At 39.0% G+C, this 27,814-nt stretch overlaps 1 protein-coding gene across 3 annotated transcripts in view; it reads right to left on the bottom strand.

The window, feature by feature from the left end:
- Nucleotides 1-1,388: 1,388 nt before the first annotated feature.
- Nucleotides 1,389-27,814, bottom strand: part of C3H1orf87 (chromosome 3 C1orf87 homolog) — an 83,108-nt gene continuing 56,682 nt past the window's right edge. For 2 of the 3 annotated variants that reach the window (XM_005891229.2, XM_070367938.1), the window contains exons 9-12: nucleotides 25,411-25,475; nucleotides 15,395-15,474; nucleotides 10,923-11,130; nucleotides 1,389-3,641 (exon numbers count right to left, since the gene is read on the bottom strand). In XM_005891229.2, the coding sequence (XP_005891291.1) occupies nucleotides 3,481-3,641; nucleotides 10,923-11,130; nucleotides 15,395-15,474; nucleotides 25,411-25,475 (514 nt within the window). In that variant the 3' untranslated portion in view covers nucleotides 1,389-3,480. The remainder of the gene's footprint in view (nucleotides 3,642-10,922; nucleotides 11,131-15,394; nucleotides 15,475-25,410; nucleotides 25,476-27,814) is intronic. The other variant, XM_070367939.1, reaches the window with a different exon arrangement.

Genomic DNA, 27,814 nt, shown 5'->3' with positions numbered 1-27,814 from the left:
TGCAAGAATACACAGAAGAACTATATAAAAAAGATCTTCATGACCCAGATAACCATGATGGTGTGATCACTGACTTAGAGCCAGACATCCTGGAATGTGAAATCAAGTGGGCCTTAGGAAGCATCACTATGAACAAAACTAGTGGAGGTGATGGAATTCCAGTTGCGCTATTTCAAATCCTGAAAGATGATGCTGTGAAAGTGCTGAACTCAATATGCCAGGGAATCTGGAAAACTCAGCAGTGGCCACAGGGCTGGAAAAGGTCAGTTTTCATTCCAATCCCTAAGAAAGGCAATGTCAAAGAATGTTTAAACTACTGTACAATTGCACTCATCTCACATACTAGCAAACTAATGTTCAAAATCCTCCAAGCCAGGCTTCAACAGTACGTGAATTGTGAACTTCCAGATGTTCAAGCTGGATTTAGAAAAGGTAGAGGAACCAGAGATCAAATTGCCAGCATCTGTTGGATATCGAAAAAAACAGGAGAGTTCCCCCAAAAACATCTACTTCTGCTTTATTGACTATGCCAAAGCCTTTGACTGTGTGGATCACAACAAATTGTGGAAAATTCTTAAAGAAATGGGAATACCAGGTCACCTGACCTGCCTCCTGAGAAATCTGTATGCAGGTCAGGAAGCAACAGTGAGAATTGGACATGAAACAACAGACTGGTTCCAAATCAGGAAAGGGTTATGTAAAAGCTGTATATTGTCACCCTACTTATTGAACTTATATGCAGGGTACATCATGTGAAATGCCGGACTGGATGAAGCACAAGCTGGAATCAAGATTGCCGGGAGACATATCAATAACCTTAGATACGCAGATGACATTACCCTTATGGCAGCAAGTGAAGAAGAACTAACGAGTGATCAAAATGAAAGAGAAGAGTGAAAAAGCTGGCTTAAAGCTCAACATTCAGAAAACTAAGACTATGGCATCTGGTCCCATCACTTCATGGCAAATAGATGGGGAAACAATGGAAACAGTGAGAGACTTTATTTTGGGGGGCTCCAAAATCACTGTAGATGGTGACTGCAGCTGTGAAACTAAAAGACACTTGCTCCTTGGAAGAAAAGCTATGACCAGCCTAGATAGCATGTTAAAAACCAGAGACATTACTTTACCAACAAAGGTCTGTCTAGTCAAAGCTATGGTTTATCCTGTAGTCATGTATGGATATGAGAGTTGGGTTATAAAGAAAGCTGAGCACTGAAGAATCGATGCTTTTGAACTGCAGTGCTGGAGAAGACTTTTTTTAAAATTTATTTTAATTAGAGGCCAATTATTTTACAATATTGTATTGGTTTTGCCATACATAAACATGAATCCGCCACGGGTGTACACACGTGTTCCCAATCCTGAACCTCCCTCCTACCTCCCTCCTCATACCATCCCTCCCTTGGACTGCAAGGAGATCCAACCAATCCATCCTACAGGAAATCAGTCCTGAATATTCATTGGAAGGACTGATGCTGAAGTTGAAACTACAATACTTTGGGCAACTGATGTGAAGAACCGACTCATTGGTAAAGACCCTGATGCTGGGAAAGATTGAAGGCGGGAGGAGAATGGGACGAGAGAGAATGAAATGGTTGGATGGCATCACCGATGCAATGGACATTAGTTTGGGTAGGCTCCAGGAGTTTGTGATGGACGGGGAAGCCTGGCGTGCTGCAGTCCATGGAGCCACAAAGAGTTGGATGTGACTGAACGACTGAACTGAACTGAACTTGCCCTAAAAGGCAGCCTGCAAGCCTGAGGGTTCTCGAATGTTAGAGGAGTAGTTGGTCTGCGTCAAGAGGCATTTCTCTGGGCAACTGAAGGATTACAAAAACTAGAGCATGTCAGAATAGAAGGCCCTCAGAGATCATTTATGTTAATGGATCCAAACTATTTGGTTCTTAAGGTTTAATTCATAAGACTTTATGAGATACCCCATAATATACAGTGTATTAAAGGGGATACTCAGAGACTTTCAGGGGCTTCCCTGGTGGCTAGGTGGTAAAGAATCTGCCTGCAAATGCATGAGACGTGGGTTTGATCCCTTGGTTGGGAAGATCCCTTGGAGAAGGAAGTGGCAACCCACTCCAGTCTTTCCTGGGAAATCCCATGGACTGATGGGCTACAGTCCATGGGGTCACAGAGTCAGACAGGAGTTAGAGACGAAACAAAAACAGAGGTCTTGGATTTATTGTTTCCCTTGACCTAACTCCTTCATCCTGTCTCCCACACACAGAGATTTGAAACTCAGGATCCAGGTCCCTCAGCATTAATAATAGTACTAGGAATACTTCTTTCTCCGAAGTCCTAGATTTCCTTCAATGAACTCATGCCACCTGTGTGTGCGATGTGAATGTAAATGTGTATTATGCAGGGGGTGCAAATTGGGGAGGGGGAGAACTATGGGAACGACTGGAAAGTTTTGTTTGATTTTGCTACCAGAGGAAACAAAGAAGAAGTTACCTATTTACAGAATCCTTTGTCCCAGAAGTCCCTCCTAAAAACTTGTATCCTCTACTCTGTGGAAACATCCCTGGGGACAGTGTAATGCTGTCTAGTTTTGTACTAGAGAAAATATTAGACTTGTTCGGAAAACCTCACTTGAAATTCTGCTTCTGCTGCTTAGTATTAAGACAATTCATTGTTAATACTTTTATTTTTCTTATAGTGTGGAAATCCTAGAATAGTGACTAGAGGAAAGATTGACTTATTATTATTTTTTTTAATTAATTTTATTTTATTTTTAAACTTTACATAATTGTATTAGTTTTGCCAAATATCAAAATGAATCCGCCACAGGTATACCATTTTTGGAAGTTGACAACATTTAGCATTTTTTTTTTTTTTTTTTTTCCGGAGAAGGCAATGGCAACCCACTCCAGTACTCTTGCCTGGAAATTCCCATGGATGGAGGAGCCTAGTGGGCTGCAGTCCATGGGGTCTCTAGGAGTCGGACATGACTGAGCGACTTCACTTTCACTTTCGTGCATTGGAGAAGGAAATGGCAACCCACTCCAGTGTTCTTGCTTGGAGAATCCCAGGGACAGGGGAGCCTGGTGGGCTGCCGTCTATGGGGTTCAAAGAGTCGGACACGACTGAAGTGACTTAGCAGCAGCAGCATATTTTTTTACTATATGGAACTGCAGAGTTTGCAAAAAATACTGTTTGATCAGCAATATAGAAAAAAAATCTTTGAATATTCATCATCAGCTTTATAAGATTAGAAGAGGATTTTAAAAAATTGGGCTTTTGCCACCTCAGAAGAGAAAAACCTGGTTTTCTCAGATCACTTGGAGCTGCTTATGAGCAAGCATCCTAGCCAGAAACCAAGTCCAAGTTCAAAGTGTCTACAATAGCTGCGCCGGCCTCAATTCTGACAGTGCCTCCACCACTGCACTCAGGCTGGGGAGAAACACGTGTCTGGGTAAAAAGGGAGATAAAGCGAACATCTGTTCTCACAATATGGGCTTGTTATCATAGCTCCTTTAAGTACCGAAGCGCTGGCTCCAAGAGCATATTTTCTCCAGCACAGAAACTCCGCAAGGCTTGGTCAATTTTCCGAGGGCTCAGGGACAGGTTGTAAATGAGATTGTAGTTGTGAATGAGGCGTCTGGCTCGTTCCTTCTCTAGGACTCCTGTCATTAGGTTGGGTGAGTGAGAGGTTTTTAAAAAAGAATGGAGAAAACACAAAAGAGGAAAATGCATTAGTTTGAATGACTTCTGAGCAAAAATTAAATGCTAATATTTTGAAACTTTAAGCTTTAAAAAAAAAATATGACATCCTAAAAAGATACAGTCCTGACCATGTGTCATAGATGCTGAGAGGAATTTGACAGTGATCTGGGGAAGAGGGGATGGGGTTCAATAAAATCCATAAGTAGACTCTAAAACAATTTTAGCTTGTTCTTTGTAGCCATAAAACTTTAAGAGACCAATTTTTGAAAATGGTGGGGTGCCTGCTTAAAAACACTTCATAATTGCTCTGGTTTTATGTTTATCTTATTGAAATATCCAAACACATTCCTAAACATGCAGCATTTAAATAGCTCACTTTTATGCATTTCTGGAAATGTATTTACTGTGACTCCCTCGAGCTTGCTGTGTGATTACAGGTAAATCATCTAACTTCTTGTGGCTTAGAGTCTAAATCTGTGGAATAGAGATGGTGGTACTTATCATCACAAGATACACTCTAGTACCCACTTGTTATGTGTAGCAATGCTGATGTGCTTTTCATGCTAAGGGTAAGCAGATTTTGATAGTTGCAGAGAGGAGTGCAAGTGTAGAACACGATAACAGCAAAAATCAATAACTCATTGATAAGCCTTGATTTGTGAGTTTATAAATGTCACATACTGTGCCTGGGAATAGACAGGATATTGAGAAGGGGTTTGTTACCTTAGAAAGATCTCCAACCAGTCAGGATGATAACAGAAGCAGAAAATTAACTAGAGTGCAACAACAACAATATTGATTGATACTCATATACAGCATTCACCATGTTGCAGGCATCCCTCCAAACAACTTAACCAATATTGACTCACTTAATCCTCACAACAACTCATTTTGCAAAGAGAGGGAAACTGAGACATGGAGATGAGAATTCTCTTGCCCAAGGTTGTGCTTAGTCCTTGCATTTAATCATCACATTGTATTATAGAAAGAAGGGAAAGAGATTGTTTCAAGCAGGGCTCAGATACTTTTCTAAATATTTTCCATGAATTGTGAACATCTACACTACAGGTATCATATCATGTTATAGGGGTAAAGGATATATCCTTTGCATGTTGTTCTTCTAGTCTCCTGTATTTGCATAAGTTGTCATAATGATTGTGACATTTTTTCTCAAAGAATCCATAGGGAGTGGTCCCCTGGTCATTTTGTAGAAAACCATGGCCAGTCAATTAGTGTTGGGCTCTAGTGACACCTGTCATCTCTGTTTAAGCTCTGTTTTTGTTCAAACGTGCAACGATAGTTGAGTGTCATGTTCTCCTCTGAACTACTCTCTAATGAGTGTTTCTAACAGTGGACTGCAGACTGGGTCTAGACAGCTGGGGTCCTAGTATGACTTATTCCATCCAGTTTTATTCGGTTCTGTCTTGTCCCTTCCCATCCCATTCTATCCTATTCCATATCATCCTATCCCATCTCACCCCATCCCATTCTGTCCAGTTAGCTGTTTCTTTTCAGGTTTATTTGTGGTCTCTTTCTCCTATGATAATGTTCATCCTTTCTTCTGCAGAAATATCTTTCTTTGAGTTGGTCAGTTGCATCTTTGCAATTTTCTGGATGGGGCGGCTGCTCTTGACCTGGTCTAGGCTGGACCCCTCAAGACATTTCCTCATACACTACCTCTGGAAATATAAGTCCTGAGCTTTGGAGTACGCCTGACTGAGAAAGACATTTTAACTTTTTGAGCCTCAGTTTCCTTGACTCTAAAATACTAATAATTAAATTGGATGAAAATGAATAAAATTATAAGTGCTTACCACAGTGTTAGGACTATAAAGCACTCATTAGTGTAGATACTATGATAGGATGGTTATAATAGTTATATCACCAACATTATTTAAAACACATGGGAATATATTTTAACTAGAATAGATTATTTGTGTATAATTTATATTTTAATTAAAAATTAGAATTAATGCTAAGAAATACATATAAGAATCACCAATGGTGGTGTTGGGGGCCTTTTCTTTTATCTTCTAAGCTTTACCATTAGTAGAGGATTTTGTAGTATTAGACAAAAGTCCATTGGCTGAAATTTATTTCTGTCTGATTTGCTGTCATTAGGGAATGCCCAAAACAACTGCATAAAATAACCTTTACAATCCATCTTAGTGTTGTCAAAGCCTGTCCCTATCCCACCAGAACCAAAAAGAAATCAGCAAGAACCTCTTTACTATGCATTTCATTTTACAGTTTGTAAAGAACTTTAAAATCTCCCTGGATCCTTTCTCAAATCTGGGAGGTATGTTTTATTTTTATCAGTTTTACTATTTTACAGATGAGGAAACAGACTTGGTGAATAAAAGTGACAGCAGTTGGTGAAGTCTGAACTTGAATCTGGTTAAAAACACACAAAGAAACAAACCAACAGAGCAACAAGCCGAATCTCATGCTCTTTCCAGTATGTCATGGGAGTCTGGTATAGAGGGAAGTTCAGTAGAACTGGGGTTAGAATTTTGCCTCAACTGCTCACTGGCTGATATTTTATCACTTTGAGTTTGGCTTCCTTCTCTCTAAATAAGAACATTAATCCTTTCAGCAAGTGGTTGATGTGAGGAATTAGTGATGCCATGTATACAAAGTCCAGACCCATGCAGAGAATATCCTTGAGGGCTCTCTTTGCACTCTGCCTCTTTGAACTCTAAAATATTTTCTATTTAGCCTTTAGTTCACTGGGAAAATTCCAAATCCACCAGTCACTCAGACATTTATCCCAACCACCCATCTTTCTTTAGAAAGCATGACCAGCTATTCATAGTCCTTCCTTATTCTTTCTCCTCGAGGATATTTTCTTGACAACCCCCATTAAAGAATAAGCACAGAGTAGGTTCCCAGAAATGCTAATTTAATGATGGATGTTCTGCCTTCAGCCTGGATAAAGAACACCCTGCCCTACATATTTCCTTGCACATAATAAAGATCACTGATTCATCATTGGGCAGAGTAGGGATCATCTACTCAGTGTCTAGAGGAAGGCTGTGGTGGTCTGCTAAATACTGTGGCTAATAAACCAAGAAGATGACCTCAGTTAATCCTCTTTCCTCATTAAAGATAGTTATAGATGTTTCCAGATCTGGCTGACACATTCCTTGGCTATTGAAGAACTAATGAATTTCATAGAAACAGAGAAAACAGGCATAAATAGTGAAAAGGCCATGAGAAAGTCATTTTAAATCTGCCAGAATCTGCCCCAAAGTCAACAAAACTGCGTTTTTCCCCCAGAACAGTTCAGAAGTATGAGAAAGGTCCCAGTCTTTGGGGAGTCTCTTAGCAACTAAGTTTATGATCTGTCATCCATCATCAAAACTCAGCGTTTGTTTCTTTAGAAACATCTTTTCTCTCTGCTTGAGTTTTGGTTTTGTTTGTAACCCCATTACCACTCTTGCAGTTTTGCTATGTATACCTAGACTGATGACTATTTCAGTAACCTTTTGATCTCCTTTTCTCCAGTATCTTCCCTAAATGATCCATTTCAGCTTTCACAGTGTTCTCCTCTAGTTGAAACTTGGTGAACACTGAGTAGAGAATTAAGCTCATCCCAGCCCACAGGATTCACAACACGGTATCAGCTTCACCATCTGGTTCAACATGACCTTCAGTCCTATCTTTCTTACTCTCTTCCCCACCATACTCATTCTCACCTTCTAACCTTTGCAGAAGATGGTTTCAAAGTCTTCTGTACCTCTCCTTCCAAGTTCAGCTCAAGTTCTTCCAATGAGCCCTCTCTGAGTACCTGCCCACATTACATAGTGTGCTTTAAAAAAAAAATATCTTCTGTCTTTTCTTTGAATTCTTTAGCTCTAGTTTGTGTCTTCAATTATAATGCTTTACTATAATCTGTCTTTAAAATTTTTGTTTTACTGGCATTGAACTATTGCCAGCCTTTAGGTAAGCCTTTACCTAAAAGTTCTTTACCTAAAAGTTCATGTCTCATCCTTTCTGGTTTTCCTCTTGGTCTAGCCTCTAGCACAGTGCCAGGCTTATAACAGAAGTTTAATAAATGAGTTTCTAATTCAGCTAGATGAATTTTTCATCTAAAATTTTCATTTCCCCCTCTCTTTGGTATAGTTATTAGAAGTCCTTGGGTATTGTTTGATATTTATATTTTATGTGATCTAGAATTCAAAGCAAGATGAAACAAAAACATTACAGAGAATGAAAAAGTATTAGTATTATTATATGATCACTTCTAGAAAGTACTAATGTGCACATTAACTCTTTTTTGAGATGTAATTGATATTAATATATCACATTGTATATGTTTAAGGTGTACAATGTGATGATTGATACACATGTATATTAGAAAATGTTTATTAAAATAAGGTTGGTTAACAAATCCTCTACCTCCCATAATGACCATTCTGTTGTTGTTGTTATGGTGAGTCTATTAAAGCTCTACTCTAATAGTAGCTTTCAAGTACACAACACAATATTGTTAATGAGAGTCACCATGATGTATGTTAAATCCTTGTAATTTATCTTCTAGCTGAAAGTCTGTACCCTTTGACCGACATTTCTCTGTTTTTCCTGGCAACCACCATTGGTGGTATGGAACTAGAATGTTCCCTATTTTTAGACTCCATGTATAATGCTAATTCTTCATGAACACAGTATGTAATTAAGCACAACAATTTCAGTGCATATGTTTTTGTATCTGCTCCCTCTTTTCCATTCCATGGGTCTCTGACCTAGTTCTGAATTTCATTCTCTCTCACTTAGACATTGCAATAACATCCTTTACTCTTTTTATGCTTTAAATTTCTCCTTCATTCTCCACATAGCCATCAAGGACCTTTATGAAATACAACTTCACCATATCAATCCCTGCTTAGAAACTCAACATGCTACTCACTGTCTTTGAATTAAATCCAAATTCCTTGGTCTGTTATCTGACATCTTCCTAGATCTGATCCCATCCTATAGTTTCACCTTTTTCAATTAATAGTCTTCTTAATGGCACTTATATTCTATTCAAACCAAATTCCTTGTATTGAGCTTCATACATAATGCTTTGCTTGGCTAACTTGCACCTTTACCAGAAAGGGCCCTCTATTTCATTCCTTTGTATATAACAGTACTTTATCTTTAATGAGCAATTTCAAACTAATATAACCTTTCCTGATCACCTCACTATGAAGGAATTCTCCTTTCTCCGAATGCCCGCGTAGCACCACCCTCTAATGGCATTTATTACCTTCTATTTTGGGTTTAGTTATTTATGAACATTCACTCATTTGTTTGTTCACTCAAAAAAAGGTCAAACAGAACTGTGCAATGTGCCAGGATAAAAAAGGAATGTAGTCTACTGGGTGGATAGTAGGAAGTCCCAAATAGAAAGATACAATATAGAAATATGATAATGGGTGTTAAAGAACTCTGAGAGGCCGATAAAGGTTGGCCTAGATCTGTCTGGGGAAATCGTGAAAGTCTCAGAGGAGTAGAGCTTGAGTTCCAACCTAAAAGATGTTTAGACACTAATTAGCCAGGTAGACAAGGTGAAGAGCTGGCAGGGGGTGGGGTAGTTAGAGAGGCAGATAGCTCAGGTGGAGGGTGTAGGTTTAGAAAAGGCATAGCCACAGGAGAAAGCAAGGCACGTTTGAGGAAGGCAAATTAATCATTATAATGGGGAATACAAACTCCTGTTAAAGAGTTTAGAGGTCAGCCTGTTAGCAGGTATCCTGAAGATTTCAATCAGGGGAGTTAATGATTGGATTGTGGGTTAGACTCAGAAACTGTCAGCAACCTGGTAGGGGATTCATGTCTGATTTATCTTTTTTTCCTGATTGTGCTCAGCACAGTGCCAGGCACATGGTTTATGTACAAATTATATTTATTAAGAAGTGAAAGAAAGGGAGGTGTCCACTTACAGATTGCAACACAAATAGAAAGGTATATGATTGCTTCTATGTCCTGGCTATTGTAAATAGTGCTACAGTGAATACTGGGGTGTATGCATCCTTTCAAATTATGGTTTTCTTTGGTATATGACTAGAAGTGGGATTGTAGGAACATACGGTAGCTCTGTTTTTAGTTTTTTAAGGAAACTCCATACTGTTCTTCATTCCTATCAGCTGTGTTGGAAGGTCCCTTTTATCCATACCCTCTCCAGCATTTATTATTTGTAGATTTTTTGACAATGATGGCCAACCATTGTGGTTTTGGCTTACATATCTCTAATAATTAGTGATGTTGAGAATCTTTCCATGTGTTTTTTTTTGTCAACGTGTATGTCTTCTTTGGAGAAATGTCTATTTAGATCTTCCACTCATTTTTTGATTGGGCTATTTTATTTCATATTGAGTTGCATTTGCTGTTTGTATATTCTGGAGATTAATCCCTTGTTAGTTGCTTTGTTTGCAAATATTTTCTCCCATTCTGAGGGTTGTCTTGAATGGATAAAGAAGATGTGGTACATATATACAATGGAATATTATTCAACCGTAAAAAGAAATGAAATAATGCCATTTACAGTGATATGGATCAACCTAGAGATTGCTATACAGCCAGAAGTAAGTCAGAAAGTAAAAGACAAATACTGCGTAATATTGATTATATGTGGAATCTAGAAAAATAATACAGATGAACTTATTTACAAAGCAAAAGTAGAGTTGCAGATACAGAAAACAAATTTATGACTACCAAGGGGAGAAGAGGGGATGGGATAAATTGGGAGATTGGGATTAACGTATATGAAAGTGTGGAAGTGTTAGTTGCTCAGTTGTATCCAACTCTTTGTGACCCCATGAACTGTAGGCTCTCTTTCAGTGGAATTCTCCAGGCAAGAATACTGGAGTGGGTAGCCATTCCCTTCTCCAGGGTATCTTCCTGATCCAGGGATTGAACCCAGGTTTTCTACATTTCAGGCAGATTCTCTACAGTCTGAGCCACCAGGGAAACCCTTAACATAAATATACATGTATATATAAAATAGGTAACTAATAAAAATCTGCTGTATAACACAGGAAACTGTATTCAGTGTTCTGTGGTGACCTAAATGGGAAAGGAATCTAAAAAAGAATGGATATATGTATAACTGATTTACTTTGCTGTACAGCAAAAACTAATACAATGTTGTAAAGCAACTATACTCCAACAAAAATAAAAAAAATAAAATTTGTGGATCTCAGTGTAAAATGAAAAAGAAAAAAAAAAAAGGTGTATGAGCTGTAAGCTGCACACTTCACCTGTATTACTCAGATCACACAGATAGAGGGCATTTTCTAGCTTCCTGAACCTGTCGATCCATGTCTCACGTTCTTCAGCTGCGTTTTTCATCACAGGACTGACAGAAGGCTGTGAGATTGGCCTGATCTTCAAGGCATTCAGGATATCTTTGGGGGCTGAAGTCTCAGCAGGTGGATTTTCTGGTTTCAAATCTTTTTCTGGAGTTTTCTACAAAACAACACAAACATCTCACTGGTAATGCATTCACCACCCAGAGCTCCTCCAGTTTCTTGGCCAATGACAAGGCTACACAACTAGCAATATTTATTGTAGGTCTGTCTTGTAAATCTGGAGGATGGATTTCAAGTCCTCAGTGCTATAGGACCATATCTGCCAAGTCTTACTGGACACAGACTACTATGCTGAGTATTTTCTTTTTTCTTTAAAGGAAAGGTAAAATTGTGACTTTTATTCAGCTTGCATTTCTACTTTACACAGAGGTTTTGTAACTAGCTAAGATTTTTCATCATGTTCTACTCTGCCTTATACTATGGGGATGCATAGACAATGCTTATAATTTCTTGGTGGGAAAACTTCTGAATCCTTGAGTGTAAGATTCTTGACAAAAATGATCTAAGCAATAATGTGATGTTACCTTGGATGTGTGGGCTCACTGTAATGAATCAAGGTGCCTCTAGTTTTGCCTGTCCTGTTCATTTAACAAAGGAAGCTGAGGCCCAGCGTGGGGAACAGACTTACTGAGATTGTACGGTTAATGGTAGACAGAAAACTAGATCAAGGGTATAGAGATTATATCAGTCTCATCTTTGTATCCTAAACTCATGTTCAGTACAGAATAGAGATGTTTTTAGAATAAATAGACAAATGAGTTTCAGTAGATCCATGAAGGACATTCTGTCACCTGCCATGTAAAGAGAGTGGGCATTTATTGACCTGCCCAACCCCACTTTTCCAGGAATTACCCCTCCTGTTGATCCATATGGTTGTAGAGAGAAACATCATGTGTCTAAGCACATAGTGCTTGACTGGACATCTAATGCAAAATGACCAATAAATACAATATCCAGTGATTTTGGAACCACTTGTGAGAGTTAAAGGCAGAGATAGGAAAAAAGAGATTATTTTGGGTGAGAAGTGAGAAGAAAGAGAGAGAGAAGGGATGTGAAACTGACATCAGAGAAGAGAGAGCATATGAGAAGTCGTGATGATGTTCAAAATTCAAGTCTCTGATTTTAATCTGTTATGTTTCTATTGTTGGATATAATTATATATATTATTATATATATGATTGTTTATATATTAAATATAAATTATATACACAATTTGTTTTGTAAATAATTATATATATAAAATATGCTCCAATTTGTATGCAGGTCAGGAAGCAACAGTTAGAACTGGACATGGAACAACAGACTGGTTCCAAATAGGAAAAGGAGTATGTCAAGGCTGTATATTGTCACCCTGTTTATTTAACTTATAGGCAGAGTACATCATGAGAAACGCTGGATTGGAAGAAACACAAACTGGAATCAAGATTGCCAGGAGAAATATCAATAACCTCAGATATGCAGATGACACCACCCTTATGGCAGAAAGTGAAGAGGAACTAAAAAGCCTCTTGATGAAAGTGAAAGTGGAGAGTGAAAAAGTTGGCTTAAAGCTCAACATTCAGAAAACGAAGATCATGACATCTGGTCCCATCACTTCATGGCAAATAGATGGGGAAACAGTGGAAACAGTGTCAGACTTTATTTTTGGGGGCTCCAAAATCACTGCAGATGGTGACTGCAGCCATGAAATTAGAAGACGCTTACTCCTTGGAAGGAAAGTTATGACCAATCTATATAGCATATTCAAAAGCAGAGACATTACTTTGCCAACAAAGGTTCGTCTAGTCAAGGCTATGGTTTTTCCGGTGGTCATGTATGGATGTGAGAGTTGGACTGTGAAGAAGGCTGAGCGCTGAAGAATTGATGCCTTTGAACTGTGGTGTTGGAGAAGACTCTTGAGAGTCCCTTGGACTGCAAGGAGATCCAACCAGTCCATTCTGAAGGAGATCAGCCCTGGGATTTCTTTGGAAGGAATGATGCTAAAGCTGAAACTCCAGTACTTTGGCCACCTCATGCGAAGAGTTGACTCATTGGAAAAGACTCTGATGCTGGGAGGGATTGGGGGCAAGAGGAGAAGGGGACAACAGAGGATGAGATGTCTGGATGGCATCACCGACTTGATGGATGCGAGTCTGAGTGAACTCCGGGAGTTGGTGATGGACAGGGAGGCCTGGCGTGCTGCGATTCATGGGGTCGCAGAGTTGGACACCACTGAGCGACTGATCTGATCTGATCTGATCCATCTAATAAATTAAGGTGGTTGAGTTGGTTATGTTAGTTGCAATCCAAATGTTCTTAACTAATTTGTCACAGAGTTAGGCCTCCCACTTTGTATACCATCTTTGCTTCTCCCAACTTTCAAATACCTGGATTTCTCCATCCTTGTCTCAAACTTCTCACATATAAGCTGTGGAGATCCTACTGTTCTAAAGAATAGTAATTTCAATAAGAGGCCAAGTTAACAACAAACATGAATTCAGTAGATCCATGTAGATCCATGCTGGGGGATATGAAGAATCATCTTGTTTGAAATACTATAATGCTATACAAAATTGTATCCATATGGATGACCAGTGACCAGGACATTTTAAGAGATTAATGTATAAGAGTTCTACTTTTATAAAATCAATTTTGAGAGGAGCTGAAAGTTTTTATAAAGTAAATACCGTAGGGATTCTTATACTTTTTAGAGCTTTGGACTACTTTAGAAATCCAATGAAAGCTTCAGATAATCTACTCAGATAAATGCACATTTGCATAGGATTTGTATGATTTTAGAAAGTTCAAAGAGGTCCTTGGAGTTGGGGAACTGACTTTAAATAATTATATATTTCTTCGGATATTTCCACACTCTCTTTGACCACTAAAGACATGGAATGGGGAAATTTGTATGGGCCTGAAATGACAGGCTCAACCTAGTAGGTAAGTAAGTAACTGACTAACACACCCTATACTGTTTTGGTCCCACTGTGCCAGGATGAAGTCCAAATTCCTTTCTTGGCCCTTGAAATCATTTAAGTTCTTATTCTTGCTTCTCTTTTGATGTATGCATCTTTTTCTCCAGCCACATAAAACGGAAAAAAATAAAGCTGCTTGATGCTCTTATGCCTTTTACATGCTGTTTCCTCTGCTGTAAAAGTCCTTCTTGCCTTTCTATGCCTCCATGCATTGGGCTCCTACTCATCCTTCAAGGCCCAACTCATATTTCACTCCTTGTGGGAGGCGTTCCTTGACAGCCTCAGGCTAGGAGAGGGGCAATTTTTTGTAGCCCTTTTATCCATCATAGCACTTATTATGGGATAGTGTCTGTTAGAGTATCTCTCCCCTCCCCCAGAGATCCAGAGGCTGGGCCTGTGAGATAGTCATTTATGTATCTACAAGTTTTGGTTAGTGATTGTCACACAGTAGGTTCTCAGGATATGTTTACTGAATGAATAAGTGAATACATAAATGAAAAACTTTCTCTGGGATAATCAGAAAGCCGCTTTACCAAACCTCTGCTTCCGTTTCCCTTTCTAAAAAGTGAGACAATGAATGCTGCTTATATAGGAATGTGAGAAGAATCGATTATTGCAGAGATGCAGTAAAATCTTCAAACAAGGCAAGAAAAAGAGCAAACTATATATTTTTGATAATATTACACACAACAGACTTAACACTCAAGGAGAAAAGCATTTGCTGTTGTTTCTTGCATGGCAGAGGCATGCCAAAATGGATACTATTTTCTAAAATATTTCAAAGTGTGAAGTGTATGAAGAGGCCTCCCGTCATTTTAAGATGAATTATGTTCTAATCCAGGCATTTAAAAAAACAACAACAACAGAGAAACTCAGGCTGTTTTTCAATTTTGTCTGCATCTTCTGGCTAAGTGCTGAGAATATTAAAAAGAATTTTAACTGCTTGCCAGATTTTCTTTTTTTAAATCAAAGAGCCCATTACATTTTAAAATGTGATGTCTGGGGAAAAGGTCACCCTGCTTCTGGAAGCTGGATTTAAGATGTTAAAATAGGCCTCACAACCACCCTTTATTTTGATGGCAGTTGATGACTGGTCACAGGCTTTGGAAGGACACTCTTTCACATGCTACAGGTTCAATGTTTGGGGGCCAATGGCAAGTCGGTCACTGAGTGGTGATGAGAAGTTTCTGCAAGCGTACACGCTCAGACAGAAATCAACCATACTCTTGGAGTTCTTCTGTTTCCCTTCTCTGCTTGAGTAGAGTCTCAAAGTCAGAGATGGTCTGATATTGAGGTACTGGGTGGAAATCAAAAATTCAGAGGGGAAGGCCTAACTCAGCATCAGAGAATAGAAGGCAAAGGATTGGTGAAGCCCATCCCCAAGTTCTATACTAGGCTGCATACCATTTGTTCAGTTTCTCCTTGAGATATCTCAGGAGCTTCAGGATGCCCTGGAGTAGCAGAAATTTCCTTTCCTTTATTTCCTGGACAAGAAAGAAAAAATGGTTTTAACTTGGCCTCTTCGTTTTAACATATACACTTATACAGCCAGGCAAAGAAAACATTAAGACTCTGCTATGTGGTTGGCATTGTATGGGGTGATGGGGATATACTGGTGGATAAGAAGGATCTAATTACTGCCCTGATGAAGCTCACAAAGGGGAGGTAAGTGCTAAATAATCACTCAAGGTTATTATTTAATTACAAACTACCATAAACACAACAAAGGAAAATGTGAAACTAAATTTCTTTTGGGCTAGGGGTAGGAGTGGTGGAGGATCAGAGAAGGCTTCTTGGAGGAAGTGACACTTAAACTGGGGACCTGAGGGTGAATAGGAGTTTCCAGGCAAAAGTGATGGTGGCATTGCAACAAAAAGAATAAAGTGCTTAGGAATAAATTTACCTAAAGAAACAAAAGACCTATATATAGAAAACTATAAAACACTGGTGAAAGAAAGCAAAGATGACACAAATAGATGGAGAAATATATCATGTTCATGGATTGGAAGAATCAATATAGTGAAAATGAGTATACTACCCCAAACAATCTATAGATTCAATGCAATCCCTATTAAGCTGTCAATGGTATTTTTCACAATACTAGAACAAATAATTTCACAATTTTTATGGAGACACAAAAAACCTCAAATAGCCAAAGCAATCTTGGGAAAGAAGAATGGAACTGGAGGAATCAACCTGCCTGATTTCAGACTATACTACAAAGCTACAGTCATCCAGACAGTATGCTACTGGCACAAAGACAGAAATACACATCAGTGGGACAAAATGGAAAGCCCAGAGATGAATCCACAGACCTATGGACACCTTATCTTTGACAAAGGAGGCAAAAATATACAATGGAAAAAAGACAATCTCTTTAACAAGTAGTGCTGGGAAAACTGGTCAACCACCTGTAAAAGAATGAAACTAGAACACTTTCTAACACCATACACAAAAATAAACTCAAAATGGATTAAAGATCTAAATGTAAGACCAGAAACTATAAAACTCCTAGAGGAAAACATAGGCAGAACACTTTGATATAAATCACAGCAAGATCCTCTATGACCCACCTCCCAGAGTAATGGAAATAAAAGCAAAAATAAACAAATGGAACCTAATAAAACTTAAAACCTTTTGCACAATGAAGGAAACTATAAGCAAGGTGAAAAGACAGCCCTCAGAATGGGAGAAAATAATAGCAAACAAAAAAACTGATGAAGAATTAATCTCAAAAATATACAAGCAGCTCATGCAGCTCAATACCAGAAAAATAAGCGACCCAATGAAAAAACGGGCCAAAGAACTAAACAGACATTTCTCCAAAGAAGACATACAGATGGCTAACAAACACATGAAAAGATGCTCAACATCACTCATTATCAGAGAAATGCAATTTGAGAAATGCAAATGCATTTGCAAATGCATTATTTGAGAAATGCAAATCAAAACCACAATGAGGTACCATCTCACGCTGGTCAGAATGGCTGCCATCAAAATATCTATAAACGATAAATGCTGGAGAGGGTGTGGAGAAAAGGGAACCTTCTAACACTGTTGGTGGGAATGCAAACTAGTACAGCAACTATGGAGAACAGTGTGGAGATTCCTTAAAAAGCTGGAAATAGAACTGCCATACGACCCAGCAAACCCACTGCTGGGCATACACACTGAGGAAACCAGAATTGAAAGAGACATGTGTACCCCAGTGTTCATTGCAGCACTGTTTACAATAGCTAGGACATGGAAGCAACCTAGATGTCCATCGGCAGACAAATGGATAAGAAAGCTGTGGTACATATACACAATGGAATATTAAAAAGAACACATTTGAGTCAGATCTAATGAGGTAGATGAAACTGGAGCCTATTATACAGAGTGAAGTAAGTCAGAAAGAAAAACACCAATACAGTATATTAACACATTTATATGGAATTTAGAAAGATGGTAACAATGACCCTATGTGCAAGACAGCAAAAGAGACACAGATATAAAGAACAGACTTTTGGACTCTGTGGGAAAAGGTGAGGGTGGGATGATTTGAGAGAATAGCATTGAAACATGTATATTACCATATGTGTAATAGATGGGAAAGAAGAATGGAAGTTCAATGCATGAAACAGGGCACTCAAAGCTGGTGCACTGGGACAACCCAGAGGGATGGGATGAGGTGGGGAGGGAGGAGGGAGGGGGATTTGGGATGGGGGACACATGTACACCCGTGGCTGATTCATGTCAATGTATGGCAAAACCCTCCATAATATTGTATATTGTAAATCAGCCTCCAATTAAAATATATTAATTTTAAAAAATTAAAACAAAACAAAACAAAACATGGTGGGCATGTGCATAGAGCAGAGAGTTCCAGATAAACAGAGATAACAGCCTGTTGAACTTCCCTGAATGAAAAGGGCTTTTCCAGTTTGGGGAGTGGCAAGGGGCCTTTTCCTGTGGTCTTGCCTCTTAGAGAATGAAGCACTTCCACCTCCCTTTCCATTCGAGTTTGCACTTGAGGGATCAGGTAAAACTTTTGTCTTCCCCTTTCTTGTTCCTTTCTATGGTCAGAGGTCCTATATGGGAAGAGTATGGCATCCCTACCCCAGGGGATTTTATGACCCACATACTACTTGCTCTGGCTGCTGCCTTCATGAATAGAAGAAATTTCCTTAGGAAGTAGGAAAAAGACATAAAGACCTTCAGTTTAAGTCCACTAAGGCTTATTGTGGGCATCATTCATTCATCACTCAACATCTGTCATCAGACTTGGCAACTTCTTTACTGTACAAATTCATATGACAGCTACACAGCACAGATTTCTGGGAGCTTCAGCTTCAATATTTACTGCATAATTCAAATATGCCATTGTGTGTGTGCTTAGTCACTTCAGTTGTACCTGACTCTTTGCAACTCTATGGACTATAGTTCACCAGGCTTCTCTCTCCATGGGGTTCTCCAGGCACAAATACTGGAGGTGGTTGCCTCTATCTTCCCAATCCCAAGGGATCAAACCCACATCTCCTGTGGCTCCTGCATTGCAGGTGGATTCTTTACTGCTGAGACACCAGGGAAGCCCCAAATATGCCATTAGCAAATACCTATTGTTTCTGAGTTGGCTGTTGCTATTTTCAATAAAACAATTCAATCAATGAATTTTTTAAAAAGGTAGAAGTCGATAGTATAACCTAATGGTGGGGGAATAGAGGATTTGAAGCCAGATCCCTTGGGTTTGAGTCCTGGCTTGACTCTTTTCTCTATTAGTTGCATGATCTGGGGCAAGGAACTTGTCCTCTTGGTGTCTGTTTCCACTTCTGTAAAATGGGGATAATGCCATCTATAGGTTACCGTGAAGATTAAATGGACTAGAAAATGTAAAGCAAATACTTGGAGCATAGCAAGTACTCAGTAAACATTAACTAGGAGCTATCTATGTAAGGATGCTTATAAAATAAACAAATTGGATTAAAAAGCCTTTTGTTAGACTCTTAACATTGCACTTACAAATCATTATGAATCTTCTCCCATAGTCTCTTGATGGAGAGGGCAATGTGATTTCATAATCTCTGAAGGCCCAGAACCCAGCATGAGAATAAGTACTCAATGCATGTAAAATGGATGATCATGTGACCTTAATTTGAAGTTTGGAAAATAAAACCACTGATTGTATATTTCTGTGTCTCCCATTCCTTTGCAGGCCCTATAGGAGGAAGGATTTTTCTCTATTCTTCCATATCTAACCCAGATGCTGTAGGTGAACTTTGGTGTCAGGTACAAATGCTATTAATATAATCCAGATGTTTCCCTTTACCAGCTGCAAGCTTTCAGATCCTAGTCTTGTCAGTTGTGAAAAGGGAATGATAATTGCATTTTGAAATTATGATCTGTATAGGTAATTAAAAATTACCTACATAAAAATGCTTAACACAGGGAAGATGCCCAATGCAATGTAGTATTGTTTGTCATTGTGTTACTATTATGTGATCTTAAGCAATCTAGTTTCTCCAGAAAAGAGAACTTTACATTATGTGCCAGGAATTTTTCACATGCATTATTCTTTTTAATATAACATCTAGAACATAGAGTTTGTCCCAGTCCAGTTTCTCTATTGTTGGCATTTCTAAAAGTCCCATAAGGAGAAAATGCAGGCTTGTTTCCTTGGTTTCTTTTAAGCTTTCCTTTCCCCTTCATAATGCCTATAAGCATATTTTAAAAGGTAATGGTTTTCACATGTGGAAATTGAGAAATCCAAGATAGGGATGATTTTTTTTTTCTTTCTAACACAGCAGGAAGGACAAATAATAACCATCTGTCTAGTCTGCCTTGAAGATTTGCATTGGAGGAAATAGGCCAAGCTGGCTTCTAGAGATCTCCAGGTGTTGCAAGGGCCAGGTTTTACAGGGCTTCCAGTGGATTCTGAGAGTTACACAGCCAGCCCTACCATCTCTCCCCACACCACCCACTAATAACGAAATCAGTGGTCTTCAGCACTAGTGCTAAAATGCTCCCACTTGGAGAGCTTTAAAAATTACCAGTGCCTAGGTGTCACACCAGACCAATTATATCAGAATTTCTATGGGGTGAGAACCCAGTTTGGGACTTCTAGAAAATTCCCAGGTAAACCTAAAATAAAGTCATAGATAAAAACAGATTAAAAAATTAAATAATATCATTTTCAGCAACATGAATGGACCCAGAGATTATCATACTAAGTGAAGTAAGTAAAAAAGAGAAAGACAAAATACATGTGGAATCTAAAAATGTGATACAAATAAATTTATAAAACAGAAAGTGATACAAATGAACTTTTATAAAATAGAACTTATAAAACTTATAAAAACTCACAGACATAGAAAATAAATTTAAGGTTATCAAAGGGGAAAGGGTGGGGAGGAATAAATTGGTTATTTGAGATTGGTAGATAAACAGTAAGGACCTGCTGTATAGCACAGGGAACTATATTGAATACCCTGTAACAACTTAGAGTGTAAAGGCATCTGAAAAGCCATAGTGGTGGTTTAGTTGCTAAGATGTGTCTGACTCTCTGTGACTCCATGGACTGTAGCCTTCCAGGCTCCTCTCTCCATGGGATTTCCCAGGCAAGAATACTGGAGTGGGTTGCCATTTCTTTCTCGAGGGGATCTTCCCAACCCAGGGGTCAAACCCATGTCTCCTGCATTGCAGGTGGATTCTTTACCACTGAGCTACTATGGAAGCCCTGTGTGTGTGTGTGTGTGTGTGTGTGTGCGTGTGCGCGCGTGCGTGTATGAAATTAAAAGATGCTTGCTCCTTGTAAGGAAAGCTATGGCAAACCTAGGCAGTGTATTCAAAAGCAAAGGCATCACTTTGTTGACAAAGGTCTGTCTAGTCAAAGCTATGGTTTTTCCAGTAGTCGTGTATGGATATGAGAGTTGGCCATAAAGAAGGTTGAGTGTTGAAGAATTGATGCTTTCAAATTGTGATGCTGGAGAAGACTCTTGAGAGTCCCTTGGACTGCAAGAAAATCAAACTTGTCAATCCTGAAGGAAATCAACCCTGAATATTCATTAGAAGGACTGATGCTGAAGCTCCAATACTTTGGCCATCTGATATGAAGAGCTGGCTCACTGAATGCTGGGAAAGACTGAAGGTAAAAGGAGAAGAGGGCGACAGAAGATGAGATGGTTGGATAGCATCACCAACTCAATGGACATGAATTTGAACAAACTCAGGGAGATAGTGAAGGACAGAGAAGCCTTGTGTTCTGCAGTCCATGGGGGTCGCAAAGAGTCAGACACAGCTAAGCAACTGAACAACAATCTGCTATAGTTTCTTAGTAAAGTTCTCTCCCTCTTGGCAGGACCTCCCAAAAGAAAGTGCTGTGGAGGGATGATAAGCCTAGCTCCCAGAGCTATTCTGCTATTACAGGGGTGCCCAGTGCAGTTGGACACCAACAGTTAGAGCCTGAAGATGATGCTAACACCAGATTAAGAAGGCAGAGAGCCAGAGAGCAGATTCTTGATCTGACACTTGAAGTGAAAGTCGCTCAGTCATATCAGACTCTTTTCAACACCATGGGCTTAGGAATTCTCCAGGCCAAAATACTGGAATGGGCAGCTTTTCCCTTTTCTAGGGGATCTTCCCAGCCCAGGGATCGAACCCAGGTCTCTCACATTGAAGGCAGATTCTTTACCAGCTGAGCCACAAGGGAAGCCCAATGGCTAGATAAAACCATTTTAGCTCTTGCTGCTGCCAGAGTTTTCAGTTACATAAACCAAAAATCTGGCTTTTCTGTTCCTTCAGTATAAGTAGTTCTAAGTAGAAATTACTATGGATTTTTTTTTTTACCCTTAATAAGAGGGAGGTTAAACTCAGCCATTTTTCTATGTTATCTTGAGTAATGGGCCCTCAATAAATGTTTTGGGGGATCAATGAGTCTCCAAGGCGACCATCATTCCCTTCTAATTTCCCATCTGCAGTCATGAGATAGCCCTGTTCCTTGCTTCCTGCTTCCCCTCTTCTTCTCCCTCACTTCACCAGCTCCATTGTGAAGAGATTCAAAGTTGAGTCGTACTTCATTTTTGTAAAATACTACTTTAGATATTATAACATATGTATCTGGAGGGTCTGAGCTCTTTGGTATTTGTCTTTATGGGAGTTTTCAGCATCTCTTGGATCTATGGCTTGAGATATTTTATCACTGTTGGCAATTTTCAGTCATAATTTTCTTCAATCTTGCTTCAGCTCTACTCTCGTCCTCCTCATTACATGTATGTTGGATATTGTCACCATTTCCTATATATCTTTTATATACTCTTTTTCTCATTCATACTTCAATGTGAATATTTCCTACTGAATCATATTCTAGTTCAATAATTCTCTCTTCAGATATGCCCAGTCTTTTGTTAAACCCATCTATTGAGTTTTAAAATTTAGTTATTTTAAAATTTTTTTGTCCTATATATTTTTTATAGGTTCAAATTATTTGCTGAAAATTCTCCATCTTATTAATTTTCTCAAATGTATTAATTACAGTTATTTGAAAATCCATATCCTCTCTTATACCATTGCTGATGGTTTCTAATTGAATGCTGGAAACATTTTGTATGGATAATTTTAGAGATTTTATGAGATGTTAACTTCTTATACAGAGGGGATTTTCCTCTTTTCTATCTGGTTGTTCAATTTGAATTCCAAATAATAGCCTTCAAAGAAATATTATTTTGTATTTTATCTTGTCTTCTGGTTGACCTTGCCAAGATTCTAGTCCTTAGTCTAAGTTACAGACATTAAGTATTTATGTGATATGCAAATATCATATGCACATTAAAAGCAAGTTCATAGAATTTTTGTGATTCCAGATGTGATCAAGTTTATAATATGAGGCAGTATATATGAAAATGAATCATTTTAATCAGGTTATCATAGAATCTTCTAATGAAAATGGGAATGAGAAAATTCACAGTTCTACACACTCCAAATGCATAGCTGTCTTTAGTTTCTTATAATATCCCTTCTTTCCTTTTATGACACTTACCTGTTGAGCTAAAGAACCAACAAACAAAATGGCCCACCCGGTGCCTAACAGCATTTAATAATCATAGCTCCAGCAGTATAGGAATGGGAAGAAACCAAGACTTTTGTTTCTCAGTAAGCCACAGGCTGTCACAACAATGCAGCAACAGCACCACTGCACTCCTGTTGCTCTAGAGTGTAACACTGACCAGCATTTTTTGTTTGTTAGACTTACAATCACCCTATGAGATTCTTGGTTCTGCTAATAGTACACCTTTCTCTATGTTCCTTCAGCCCTAAGGATGATAGCTGCTTTCTATAGTTACTAATATCTGGGTTATCTCATGGTCATGGGTTGAAATATATCCTTTAAACAGGTACCACTGAAACCTGTTAATAAGGCCCTGTTTGAAAACAACTTAAGATGTAATCAAGTTAAGATGACATCATTATGGATTTGGGTGGGCCCAAACTTGAATGAACAGTAGTGTCTTTGTACAAGGAAAGAGAGGGAGGATTTAGACATGGGTACAAAAGAGAGGCAGAGAGGGAAGAAGGCCATAGGAAGACAGAGGCAGAGATTGTAGTTGTAACCATAAGCCAAGAACAGCCTGGGGCCACCAGAAGCTGGAAGAGGCAAGGAAACACTCTGTCCTAGAGCCTTGAGAGGGAGCATGGCCCTCCTGACACCCTGATTTCTCACTCTAGTGCCCAGAACCATGAGAGAAGAAGTTCTGTTATTTTAGACCACTCAGTTTCTGACTTCGTTATGACAAATGCCCTAGGGAAATGAATACACTCATTATTCTCATTTTGTGCTTTCAGTCTTCTAATTATGGGTAATGACCAATCCCTCAACCACGGGCTATACATTCCCTTTGTTTGAAATACCTAGTGAGGTTTCTGTTTTTCACTGGAGTGCAAACTGATACACTACACTTCCCACCAAACTCTCAGTACCTTGTATTTTGATCCAAAGGGTAACCAGTAAATGGTTGATGGATGTACTAAATAGAGAATTGCAACAACAGATTAGTATCAATGCATATTTTTTCACCTGTCATATTTAACACTTGTTAATTGCTAAATATTTTGCTCAATTCATCTTCATCATTTCACTTAATAATATATCTTGGAAATCTTCCTGTATTAGATCAGCCATGTGATTTTATAGCTGCATAGTTATATTAATTGGATATACTGTAATTTAATAAAATGGTCCTTGAAGGATCTTGGCTGCCCTGGTGGCTCAGAAGGTAAAGAATCCTCCTTCAATGTGGGGACCTAGGTTTGATCTCTGGATCAGGAAGATTTCCTGGAGAAGGAAATGGCTCTCTGCTCCAGTATTCTTGCCTTGAGAATCCTCATGGACAGAGGAGCCTGGCAGGTTATAGTCCATGGGGTTGCAAAGAGTCAGACATGACTGAGTGACTAAGCACACAGAACACACAAAAATTACACCACTGTATATAAATCTTGGAGAGCTTTTTGGTGAGATATTAGTAGGGAAAGTACCTAGCTATAGGATTCCCAGATCTAAGGGACTATACAACTGAAATTCTAATAAGTTATATCAACTTCTTTTATAAATGAACTACATCCATATTAAAGGACTATTTCTAGATAATGCTTCATGATATACTACATGAATGAATGGATAAAGAAGCTGTGGTACATGTATGTTATAGAATATTACTCAGCCATAAAAAGGAACACATTTGAGTCAGTCCTAATGAGGTGGATGAACCTAGAGCCTATTATACAGAGTGAAGTAAGTCAGAGAGAGAAAAACAAATATCATATACTGATGCATAGATATGGAATTTAGAAAGATGGTACTGGTAAACCTATTTGCAGAGCAGCAGTGGAGACACAGATACTGAGAACAGACATATGGACACAGCTGGGGTGGGGGAGGAAGGGAGAGTGGGATGTATGGAGAGAGTAACATGGAAACATAAAAACAGCTATTTTACCATGTGTAAAATAGATAGCCAATAGGAATTTGCTGTATGACTCAGGGAACCAAACCAGGGCCCAGTAACAACCTAGAGAGGCTGGGATGGGGAGGGATGTGGGAGGGATGTTCAAGTGGGAGGGGACATGGGTAAACTTATGGCTGGTTCATATTGATGTTTGGTAGAAACCAACACAATATTGAAAAGCAATTAACCTTCAATTAAAAATAAATAAATAAACTCTTTAATTAAAAAAAAACAAACCTGGGAATTATGCCTTTTATGATCTAACTGACCTTAAAAAATAGCCATTAATGCAAACTTCACTCTTAATTTTTCATCACTGGTAAGCCATTTACATTTCTCGGAGCAATGAGGTGAAATCCAATGAACAGACCATTGGAGCTAAGTCACAGCATCAACAAGAGCTCTGGGAATGGGAGGTCTCTTAAGGAACAAAATAACCAGACTCACCTGGAGGAAAATCAGATGACAAATCAGAGGAAGCTCTGCCCAACCACTCAACAAAATTCTCCCATCTATGCAAGAAAAGGAAACATAGTATCTGTGATCAAAGTAGGAAGCTCTGAAAGAATGTACAGAAAACCTTAAAAGTTATATAGACTGTGTTATCATAGGAATTTTTAGATGCCTCTATCATTAGGGGTGCAGTGAAGGAAATGGAAGCTACTTTATGTGTCTCAGGGATTCCCTGGTGGCTCAGACGGTAAAGAGTCTGCCTGCAATGCAGGAGACCCGAGTTTGATCCCTGGGTCGGGAAGATCCCCTGGAGAAAGAAATGGCAACCCACTCCAGTATTCTTGCCTGGAAAATTCTATGGACAGAGGAGCCTGGCGGGCTACAATCCATGGGGTGAAAAAGAGCTGGACAACTGAGAGACTTCATTTTCTTTCTTTCTTTTCTTCTTAGATGTTTCTTCTAGAAATGGAAATTAAATGCCCATAAAATGATTTCAGGGGCTAGTAGAATGGAGGTTGGTTTCTGCCCATGGGCTAAAGGTTAGGTCTCAGTAGATGTAGTCCAGAGTCCAGGGAACTGCAGGAAATTCTAGCTGATGTCTCAGTTGCCCTTGACCATGAGTTTGGTGACTAGACAGTATAGATGGCATTCTGGCCACTGCAAAAACTGAGGGTCTGGAGTTGCTACTGCTGCAGGAAAGTAATATATACTAAAACGTCCCTGCCCCTCTCACCACTCTTTCTGCCTTTCAAATCTCATGCAGTGGCATCCCAGTGATGGAACTTAAATCAATTCCAGAACCTCAATGTCAAGGGAGCTTTGGAAATGTTCTTTATAGGCTTCTCAAGTATGGGAAGTATTACAACATGGGAAAGAACATAGAAGGGGATAGAAATGGGTGCTAAGTGCAAATAGACAATATTTAGTGAAATCCCCAAGCAGAAATTGCATTGAGCAATGTGTGGGCATGTGATAATCAGGGAGTCATTTAAAACTTACAAGTAATTTAGGAACACTTTGGTAGGAAAAATAACTTACATTTGCTTGCCCAGCATCCATTCTCAATTTATATAAAAATATGCTTCTCTAGGATATTGGGCTACAATCAATGTCCTATACCCTTCTCTAGCCAATGTTGTGATCCAAACTGTCTAATTAATCTCTATCTATCACTTTTCCCATCCTTCTCTCCCTTCTTTCCTCTCTCCCACTCTCTGTCTCTGTGTTTCTCCTTATTTTTTGGTTTCAACGCTTCCCAAAGTTTCATTATTCCCTAATTTTGTGTGTGACTTTGTATCTTTTTGAAGTATTTTTTTGTTTGTTTGTTTATGCTAGCAAGACAGTTCTGTTGGTAGCAACTGAACTTTAAGTGAAAAGAATTTTTAGCACCTCTTTGCCCATCAGAAGCCAAGCAAATATAAACAGCCAGTTGTGAGAATATGTCCTACGTTGTCTAGAAGAGTTTTAATGTCATGTGATTTTATTCTCTTTATTTTTAATTGAAGTATAGTTGATTTATAAATACACACACACACACATACACACATATATGTATATATATTTAGGCTTCCCAGGTGGTGGTATGGTAAGGAACTTATATACCAGTGCAGGAGACAGAAGAGACGTGGGTTTGATCCCTCAGTCGAGGAGATCCCCTGGAGGAGGACATGGCAACCCGCTCTAGTATTCTTGTTTGGGGAATCCTGATGGGCAGAGGAGCCTGGTGGGCTATGGTCCACAGCGTCACATAGAGCTGGACACAACTGAAGCAACTTAGCATGCATGCATGGATGTACATGTACAAACACTTTTTCTGATTTTTTTCCCTTACAGGTTATTACTATATAATTCCTGTCTAGTATAGTATAGTTCCCTGTGCTATATAGTAGTCCTTGTTGGTTATCTATGTCATATACTGTTGTTGTTCAGTTGCTCAGTCATGTCTGACTCTTTGCCACCCCGTGGACGTCAGCACTTCCGGTTTCCCTGTCCTTCACCATCTCCCAGAACTTGCTCAAGCTCATGTTCATCTAGTCAGTGATACCATTCAACCATCTCATCCTCTGTTGTCCCCTTCTCCTCCTGCTTTCAATCTTTCCCAGCATCAGGGTCTCTTCTAATGAGTCAGCTCTTCACATCAAGTGGCCAAAGAATTGGTGCTTCAGCATCAATCCTTCCAATGAATATTCAGGACTGATTTCCTTTAGGAATGACTGGTTTGATCTCCTTGCAGTCCAAGGGAATCTCAAGGGTCTTCTCCAACATCACGTTCAAAAGCATCCATTATTCAGTGCTCAGCTTTCATTATGGTCCAACTCTCACATCCACACATGACTATTGGAAAAACCATAGCTTTGACTATATGGACCTTGGTTGGCAAAGTAATGTCTCTGCTTTT

The sequence above is a fragment of the Bos mutus genome, chromosome 3 (genome assembly GCF_027580195.1).
Source record: "Bos mutus isolate GX-2022 chromosome 3, NWIPB_WYAK_1.1, whole genome shotgun sequence".
Taxonomy (NCBI): Eukaryota; Metazoa; Chordata; class Mammalia; order Artiodactyla; family Bovidae; genus Bos; species Bos mutus.
The sequence above is the reverse complement of the archived record's forward strand: the minus strand, read 5'-3'. Positions and strand labels throughout refer to the sequence as shown.